Source organism: Neomonachus schauinslandi, chromosome 15, assembly GCF_002201575.2.
Source record: "Neomonachus schauinslandi chromosome 15, ASM220157v2, whole genome shotgun sequence".
Taxonomy (NCBI): domain Eukaryota; kingdom Metazoa; phylum Chordata; class Mammalia; order Carnivora; family Phocidae; genus Neomonachus; species Neomonachus schauinslandi.
Genome location: NC_058417.1, coordinates 10,424,302 through 10,434,060, shown reverse-complemented (window position 1 = coordinate 10,434,060; position 9,759 = coordinate 10,424,302). Strand labels below are relative to the sequence as shown.

Sequence of the window (9,759 nt, the reverse complement as noted above, 5' to 3'; positions counted from 1 at the left end):
GCCCGGCCATCTGGGTTCGGCTGCCCTTGCTTCTACCCCATCCCTGCTGTAAGAACCAGTGTTTCTCAAGGTCTGTGATCAGCATGATGCTGACGGAGCGAAGGGTTAGCGGAAAGGCAAAGGCAAAGGCAAAGGAGGGTCTGTGGACGGCCACCTGCCTCGTCGGGGTTTCACGGCGCCCAGATCTACAGGGGCGCATGGGGCAGGGACTTCACAAAGGGTTTGTGAACAGACCCGGGCACCAGAGTCTCCTGGGAGAAAATGGAATTTTTAATTGGGTGACAGTGTGTTTTGGGATCGTGCTTTGAAGTCTCCCGATTTGAAGCCGTGTACATCACTGACTCCTAGCAGCAGTCCCAGGACCCTGTCTCTTCGGTCGGCGGATGGCTTCTTAAAGAGCAGAGGGGAGAAAGCCAGTTTGACACACCAGTTTGACACTGGTCACACGGCGGCAGGTCGTTCTCGGAGGTGTGCACCAAGGTGTCCCCCAGCCTGGCTCCCGCGGGTGCTGCTGTAGGCAGGTGTGGGCGGGTGGGGGTGGCCACTCTTGGCTCCCTTTCTGGTTCCGAGCTGTGTGGCTAATGTCTGGCGGTCAGGAACCTGATGACCAGGCCCACCATCAGCATGGCTGACACCACCCCCAGAGCAGCCCCGCGGCGGATGAGCAGCTGTTTTGTTGACAGGGGGCTGGCCGGGGCCGACAGGGCACGGGCTGCTTCTGGGGTCCTGAAGAGGTCCAGGGGGCACTCGGGCCTTGAATACGTCATCAGGGTGATGCCTGGGGAGTTACCCGTGGCCACTGCGGAGACAAACGGGAGCCAACTCAGCAGGGCTGGGGGGCTGGGGGGCAGGGGGAGAGCTTCGGCCTTGAATCAGGAAGCCCGGCTGCGTGTGTTATGCGGGGTGACAGTTAAGAATCCACCTCTGTTGGACGCCTGGGTGGCTCAGTTGGTTAAGCGACTGCCTTCGGCTCAGGTCATGATCCTGGAGTCCCGGGATCGAGTCCCGCATCGGGCTCCCTGCTCAGCGAGGAGCCTGCTTCTCCCTCTGACCCTCCCCCCTCTCATGCTGTTTCTCATTCTCTCTCTTGCAAATAAATAAAATCTTAAAAAAAAAAAAAAAAAGAATCCGCCTCTGTGCCTTACGCTAGAAAACGCCCGCATAGGAGAAGGAGCCTGATCTACCTACCCCGCAGCAGGATCAGAGGAGGAAACGATTGTGGGAAAACCTCTCTCAATGTGAGTTCGACGCACAGATAGAGCTACTACTAAGATCACATTACAGGGGTTCCTCTCCGAGCCTGTTGTGATGACCTGGCGAGTGTGACGGTCACATGTGTCTTCAGAGCACGTTAAATGCTTAGTCGGACCTTACCGTGGTCTCTCGCAACACTCTGAGCGCCCCGAGCTTAGTCCGAAGCTCCCTACTGAAGGCAGAGCCCAGGAGACGATGAGCTCACCAAGCTAAGTGAGGCCTCTGGGCTGTGTACACACACGCTCCGCACTCCACGCCCGCCTGGGCCATCACTTCATCACAGACACCCTGGATATAAGCCAGGGGTGCCCGCCCATGGGCAGGACATGGCCTTCAGAGAGGAGAACGGGTCCCTGCAAGGATCTTCTCCCCTTTTCCAGTAGCCAGACCACGGGGAAGAGACCTAAGCTCTCAGCCCGCCTTCCTCATCTGAGAATGGGACTAGAGTCGTGACCTCGCGAGGCCGAGGATGTGAAGTACTTTGTGCAGGGCCTGTTAAATCAGAGGTAGTAACGTCGCCTTCCTGGTACTTAGGACGGCGCGTCCGAGCCAAGAGGAGGAACGGCGGCTCCCACGGTTCCCACTCGACCCAGGCCCTGACGCAAGGCTGCCGGGAGCGGTGTGCCCCCCGGCATGGTGTGTGCCTAGCAGAAGCATCAGGACAGCATTACCTGAAGAGGTGACAGCTTTCGCAGGCCCGGGGCGGGGGGCCGAGGTCGCCGGGCTCGCTGCGCTCACCGTGCCGTCGGGGCTCTGCGGCAGCAACCCCGCGTGCTTCTGAGCCTACAAGAGCGACAGCTCGCCTGGGTCAGCCGGTCGGCGTGGCCGCTCACCACCGGCCTCACCAGCTCCCTGCCTTAACACACTGTAGGCTGGGGGCGCCTGGGTGGCTCGGTCGGTTACGCGTCCGCCTTCGGCTCGGGCCACACGCTCAGGGACGTGTCGGGGTTCAACCCCGTTTGATTGAGCTGTTGGCTTTTGTCTGGGTTTCCGGCAGCCTGGGCTGGCTAAGGAAGGGTTGTGGTGTGTGTGCCTCTCCTTGTAATTGGAGAGTACACTGGCGTGGTCTGGGGTCCCGCTATGGCGCCGGGAACAGATGGGGAGGCCGAGGCGGCCCCCCGTGCCCCCCAGCCTATCCCGCAGATCGCTGCTGCCGAGGCCCGACGTGCCCCGAGCGCTGCCGGGGAGCAGTCACTCCGCACGCATGGCCAGGCCAGGGCCCACCACTCGCTCACCTCCTCTGCAGCGAGCTTCCAGTCCATCCGGCCGGTGTAGACCGCAAAGGCGGCAGTGACCAGGAGGCCACAAGCCAGCATGCCCAGCCAGAGGCCTGCGGGGGACACGCAGCGGTGGGGCCAGGGTGTCCGAGGGCCCCCAGGCCACTTGCGGCTTCCCCTCGTGACACTTACCCATGATTCTCATTCTGACTACAAAGGTCAGAACGATGCCCAGAGGGAGGCCGACGACATAGTACGTGATTGCATTCACAATGGCTCCGAAGGCCTGCTTGCCGGTCCCTCTCAGGACTCCGCCATAGACGCACTGCGGGGGGGGAGGGGGGGGGCGCAGGGAGGGGTGAGAGGTGGGCGTGAGACCGGCGGCGGGCCTCCTGCAACGGGCTCCCTTCTAAGCCACTCCTGTCGCAAGGCCTCCTCTCACTCAGCCCCGGGACAGTGCTCTCGTCCCCACCCGTGGGGAGACCGAGTCAGGGCAAGTCACTCCGAAGTAGCACTGTGCTCTGGACACCACTCCAGGCCCCCCCCTCTTCACCTCCACACCATGACCGCCTTTCTAGAAAATCTAGAAAATCGCTGCACTAGAGGCAGGGCGGGTTCCTTCTGGAGGCCGAGGGGAGAATCTGTTTCTTTGGCTGCCCTGCATCCCTTGGCTCCCAGCCCTCAGACAGCAGTGACATCAGCCCAGCCTCTGCTGCTGGCTTGGTGCCTTCCTTCTCTCTCTCGGCCTCCCTCTCCTGCTTATGAGAACGCTTAGCGGTTATATATCGGGTCTTCTGGATAATCCAAGAAAATCTGCCCCAGCTCAAGATCCTTCACTTAATCCCGTCTGCAAAATCCCCTCCTCCCTGACAGCCACAGGTCTGGGGATTCGGATGTGGATGGATATCTTTGGGGGCCCCGATTCTGGATGCCGCACGGGGCGAGCAAAGGTGTCGTCTGTTCCAGACCTGCAGCCCTAGCTCGCTGCTGTCCCCATAATGCTCACAGCCAAGAACTACCGGAGAAAATACTAACTCTGCTTGATTTTACTAGGCTCATCCTCCCAACCTGATCTCCGACCTAGTGGATGAAAGAACTACAGCCACAGTTCGTGTCCGCTTGGTTCTTTTTCTTTCCTTAAGATGAAGGACGTGGAGGATTTTGTGGTTTGCTTTCACACTTTTGAGCAAAGAGGCACGGCGTGCGGGAGGGGAGATGTGTGCCTCTTGAACTTGGAAATGCGGCGGGTAGGTTACTCATGTTTATCTATCGGTGACATAGAAGGTATTTTTTTGGTTAGAAAAAGACTCCTCCCAAATGATGATTGATATGCTCTGGACAAGTATTTCTCAAACGACACCTTTGCTCGCCCTCCAGGGGACATTTGGCAATGTCTGGAGATGGTCTGGGGAGATGCCGACTGGTACCTAGTGGGTTGAGACCAGGGATGCTGCTCAACCTCCTTAAGCAGCCCCCCTTAACGACAAGGAATTGTCCATCCTGAAATGTTACAGTGCCAAGATTGCGAAGCCCTTTAGAGCATTTTGAATGACAGGGACTCTCTCCAGTAACCAGCACACAACAAGGGCCAGTGAGCCGCCCCCCCCAACTCGAGGAAGCTAAGCCTAAAATTAAAGGGAGAAAAAAAACCCCAGAAAACCGGGGCGCCTGGGTGGCCCAGTTGGTTAAGCAACTGCCTTCAGCTCAGGTCATGATCCCGGAGTCCTGGGATCGAGTCCCACATCAGGCTCCCAGCTCAGCGGGGAGCCTGCTTCTCCCTCTGACCCTTTCCCCTCTCATGCTGTTTCTCTCTCTCTCTCTCTCTCTCTCTCTAATAAATAAATAAATAAAATCTTAAAAAAAAAAAAAACCCAGAAAACCAAACTGAGTAGAGAGAACAGCTACAGGTTGTCGAGGAGGCAGGATTCACAGAAGCAGTGCAGGCAAATTACTGAATAAAACAACAGGCCTTGGGGAAAGGTCACACACATGACATTCTCCGGGATGGGTTTGTGCCAGGGCATACATCAGAATTCAGTTAGAGACACCGACAAGAAAGAAATCTGGGAAGACCCCCAATATTGGAAGCTAACACACTTCTATGTGTTTTTTTTTTTTTTTGGAAGTTAACACACTTCTAAACCTATGGGTCAAAGAATAAAGAACAGGAGAAATTGTAAAATATTTTGAATGCAAAGTAAAACAGCATATCAAATGTATTAGATGCTAACGCAGTGCTTAGAAATGTATAGCTTTAAAAGCCCAGATCCAAAAAGCGGAACGGCCTCACTCAAATCAATAGCCTAATATTCCACCGTAAGAAACTAGTAAGGGCAAACCGTTATCGAAATAATGCAGGAGAATGGGAATAATGATGATGAGAGTGGAAATCACTGAAACAGACAACAGAAAAACAACCGAAAATCGATTAAACCCCAAATTCTAGGTCTTTGAGAAGATCCACAACACTAGCAAACGCTTGCCAAGGAGTTGACCTTGGTAAAATAAGACTAAGAAAGTAAGAAAGTGAAGACACGAATCACCAAAATCAGGCATGAAACAAGGGACATAACCACGGACCACAGAGGAAAGGATGATAAGGAAATATGGTGAGCAACTTCGTGCCAAAGAATTAGACAAATTTAGTTGAAATGAATAAAGGACTAGAAAGACACGCATTACTGAAAGTACCTCAGCAAGAAATAGAAAGTGAAGAGACCTATAACAAGTAAATAAATGGAATTAATTTAAAAATTTTCTGACCAAAGCTCAGGCCCAGATGAGCTTAAATATTTAAAGAAGATATAATGCCAATCCTTCCCAAACTCAGAAAGCCTAGGAGGAGAGGACACTTTCAGAATCATTCTGTGAGGCCGGTGTTACCCTGACATCAAGTGAGTAAATAAAATCTTTAAAAAATGTATTTAAAAAAAAATCACAAAGATACAAATTAGCAGATGAATATCCTTCATGAATGTAGACGCAAAATCTTGAGCAAAATGTTAGCAAGCCAAATTCAGCAATAGATAAACAAGATCCATACTATGGTCAGGAGGGCCTTATCACAGGAATGCAAGGTATAACATTTGAAAATCAATTAATGTGATTCTATCGTATTGATAGAATAAGGGACAAAAGCCACTTGATTATCTCAATAGACGCAGAAAAGGCATTCTAGAAAATCCAATGCCGTTCTTGAGAAAACGTTTTAACAGACTACGAGTAGAAGGGCTCTTCCTCAGCCTGATGAAGGGCATTTATAAAAATCCTACAGATAACACTTCACGCTGAAAGACTGAACACTCTTGCCCTAACGTTGGGAACAAGGCATAGATTATGCTCCATGTGTATCCAACATCATACTGGAGTCGAGTTCCAGCCACATGGAAAGGGGGAAGTAGGGGCGCCTGGGTGGCTCAGTCGTTAAGCGTCTGCCTTCGGCTCAGGTTATGGTCCCAGGGTGCTGGGATCGAGTCCCACATCGGGCCTCCCTGCTCAGCAGGAAGCCTGCTTCTCGCTCTCCCACTCCCCCTGCTTGTGTTCCTGTTCTCGCTATCTCTCTCTCTGTCAAATAAATAAATAAAATCTTTAAAACAAAAATAAAAATAAAAATAAAAAAAAAGAAAGGGGGAAGTAAAACTCTTGATTCACAAATGACCTGATCCTATATGAACATCTTAAAGGAATACCCCCCCCACACACACACAAAACTACTCGAATGAGATTAACAAAGTCACAGGATCAAAGATCAGTAAACAAAGATCAGTTCTATTTCCAGGGGCTAGCATCAATGAACTAAAAATGAAATTAAGACATCAGTTCCAGGGGCGCCTGGGTGGCTCAGTCGGTTGGGCGACTGCCTTCGGCTCAGGTCATGATCCTGGAGTCCCAGGATCGAGTCCCGCATCGGGCTCCCTGCTCGGCAGGGAGTCTGCTTCTCCCTCTGACCCTCCCCCCTCTCATGTGCTCTCTCTCTCTCTCATTCCCTCTGTCTCAAATAAATAAATTAAAAAAAAAAAAAAAAGACATCAGTTCCATTCACAATCACATCCAAAAAAAACCCCCAAAATACTTGGGGATAAATTTCACAAAAATAGTGCCGGATGTGTCCACCAGAGACAACAAAACATTGTTGGATAAAGAGGATCTAAATAATTGGAGAGACACTCCGTGTCCATGGATCGGAGGCCCCAATATTGTGAAGATGACAGTTGTCCCCAAACGACCCCGTAGATTCAACACAATTCCTTTCAAAATGCCAGTAGGGAGAAGGGGGGGGTGGGTTAGTGAATAAGACACAAGGATTTTTATGACAGTGAAATTATTCGTATGATACTATCATGGTGGATCCGTGTCCTTCTATCTTTGTCAAAACCCATAGTCTCTACACCACCAGTGACCCCTGACAATGAACTGCGGACTTTAGTTAATAACATATCAATATTCCCTCATCAGCTCAACAAGCGTGCCACACTCGTACATAATTAATAACTACTAATAAGACGTGAATGATAAGGGAAACTGAGGGAAGAGGTTTACAGGAACTCTGTATTTCCTTCTGTAAACCTAAGACTGCTCTTTAAAATCTACCAGTTTTTGTTTCAAAAGACAATACCAAGAATTAGCAAGGGAGTAGAAAGACTGGAGCCCTCACAGATCGCCAGTGGGCACGTAAAATGGTACAGCCCCCGAGGAAAAGAGTCTGGCAGTTTCTTAGGAAGTTAAACATACACTTCCAACAATTGAACGCGCAGGACTCTACCAAGAGTGATGAAAACAGACATCCACACGGAGACTGGTGTATGAATGCTCCCAGCAGCCTTAGTCATAAAGGCCAAGAGCCAAATGTGGGGATGGAGGGTGGGTGATGGAAATTCTCTAAAGCTGGATCTCCGTGACGGTTGCACAATTCTAAGTGCATGGATTTTATGGCCCATAAATCACAACCCCATAAAGGTGCAGAAAAAGAAAAGCTTTGTGGAAAGCATAAATTAAGGATAATAGAGCCAGGAGAAAAAAAAATGACAGGAGGCAGATACAGCAGCTCTAAGATCCCTCACACTTGCTGGCTGTGAATTTGCTTGAGTTCCTTGGGGAACAGAGAAGTGTTACCCACTGGAGCAGAGGTATACTTAACTCCACGAGAAATTCCTATTCCCAACCCTTAACCGCAAGAAGAATTTCTCAGCTGTGGCAAAAAAAAAAAAAAAAAGTAGTGTCCTTGACCCCATCCTATGACAAAAGCCATAGTAGATTCCATAGGATGGTTTCTTTTAATGTTCTGTGATTACATTACGATATCATCATGAAGCCCAGCCCAGAGGAGGCAGTTCTGCGGAAGGTTGAGCAGGTGCTCTAAGCTTCGTGCCTGCCTGCTCGAGTCGAAAGTAAATTCTAGAATATGTAGCGATCTGGACAGAGTGCACTGTGTTTTAGAAAAATCCTTCACTGAGAAAAGAAATTTTTTTTCATTCGGGTGAATAGTTATTGTACAGGTGATTTTCCCCAGGGCAGGACCAGCCCAGAGGGCAGGTGCTCTGTGGAGCTCTCGAAGCCCACACTCCCAGGTGGAGCTGTTGCCCGTTAGGCAAGGGATGCATTCCTGCCGACCTCAAGATGTGAAGGAGAAGACACAGGGTTCCAAACTCTGCTTCTATAAGGAGCCGTTAGTATTTTCTTTTCTTTCTTTCTTTTTTTTTAAAAAGATTTTATTTATTTGAGACAGAGAGAATGAGAGAGAAAGCACACGAGAAGGAAGAAGGTCAGAGGGAGAAGCAGACCCCCCGCTGAGCAGGGAGCCCGATGCGGGACTCGATCCCAGGGACTCCAGGATCATGACCTGAGCCGAAGGCAGTCGCTTAACCAACTGAGCCACCCAGGCGCCCTCTTTTTTTTTTTTTTTTTTATGTGATGCTCTTTAAAATTCACATCGTTCAGATCTGCACTAAATGGGACCTGTCTTGTAGGGGTCAGAGATGCAGAAAACTCCGGTCCCTCTGGACTCTGGGGTGACTCCCTCCCTCGCAGGTCCCTTTGCTCGGGGGTGCGGGAGTCTATGCTGATGCAATCTTTCCGTTTTTTGCTAATCTGCATCCATCTTTTGGCTTGTTCGAATTGCAGAATTGCGGAAGGGAAAGGGAATTATTGTTTTGAATAATAATAGAATTAATCCGAGCGAAGACTTTGGGCACTTACTATATACAGTTAGCCCTTTACAAGTGTTAATGAGTTCAGCCTCACATCCTATGGAGGCCTCAGGGAGCACCCACGAACATGGACTCAGACTGGGGGGTCAGGCTTCCCACCAGGGCAGTACTCACACAGACGGCCTCAAAGAGCTGAAAGACGATATAAATCGGCAGGACCTTGTTCACCAGGGCAATGACTTCTCTGCAGGAGAGACAGGGAAGAACATCTGTGTGGAAATCTGAGGCATGACCGTGTCCTTGAGACTCATGTATCTCCCCTCTGTTCCACCACCTCCTAAAAAGGGTCGGAATAGAGGTAGTGGCCCCACACAGACTTGACATTCCTAGCCCTGAGTTTCTGCATGTGTGTGGGTCTTCTTAAGCTCCAGAAGAGCCCCCCAATATCCTACCGCCCTTCGCTCAGCATCCTGTCCCAGCAAGTGACGGAGGCCGAGGTCCGGGGAGAGCAGCAGAGACGTCTGCTAGCTAGCTTCCTCCCAGGGAGGGCAAAGTCGGGGCTAGTCCCCACTTCCTCCGGACCTAGTGCCAAGCCAGCCAGCCATGTGACAAGCCGCTGAGGACCAGCTGCCAGCCATTCTGACACGTCCCAGAGGTCAGTGAAGAGAACTGATTACCTACTCATCATTAGTAAAAATATGCCCCAGTTTGTTTTTCAGGAGGCTCAACAGCATGCCCACAACCAGCGAGGTACCAACTGGAAGAGACAAAAGGAAGAGCATTTGCACCCCCACCCCCCACCCCGACCCTCTGAGGAGCCCAGCTGAGGTCAGCGCAAGGCAGGACAATGGAGGGAATGCGTTTCCTCCTCTGGTTCGCAAAGTGGGGTTCCTGGACCAGCAGCATCAGCATCACCTGGTAACTTGGTAACAGTGCAGGTTCTCGGACCCCCGTCTCAGACCTCCTGAATCGGAAACTCTGTGGGGGAAGGCCCGGGGGTCTGTGTATTGACCCAGAGTCTAATGCAGCCTAAAGCCTGGGAACCGCTGTTCTCCACAGCTGTGCTGATCTGGATCGGGCAGCCTCAGAAAGCAGAGCCATGGAGGAGGACACAAGATTGGTTCATCCCGGGGTGGGGGGAT

The 9,759-nt window shown here is 51.1% G+C and overlaps 1 protein-coding gene across 1 annotated transcript in view; it reads right to left on the bottom strand.

Moving 5' to 3' along the window:
- Positions 1 to 523: 523 nt before the first annotated feature.
- SLC47A2 (solute carrier family 47 member 2) overlaps positions 524 to 9,759 on the bottom strand; it is a 19,736-nt gene continuing 10,500 nt past the window's right edge. The window contains exons 12-17 of the mRNA XM_044921803.1: positions 9,299 to 9,374; positions 8,792 to 8,861; positions 2,664 to 2,796; positions 2,490 to 2,584; positions 1,926 to 2,037; positions 524 to 799 (exon numbers count right to left, since the gene is read on the bottom strand). Of these exons, the coding sequence (XP_044777738.1) occupies positions 579 to 799; positions 1,926 to 2,037; positions 2,490 to 2,584; positions 2,664 to 2,796; positions 8,792 to 8,861; positions 9,299 to 9,374 (707 nt within the window). The 3' untranslated portion in view covers positions 524 to 578. The remainder of the gene's footprint in view (positions 800 to 1,925; positions 2,038 to 2,489; positions 2,585 to 2,663; positions 2,797 to 8,791; positions 8,862 to 9,298; positions 9,375 to 9,759) is intronic.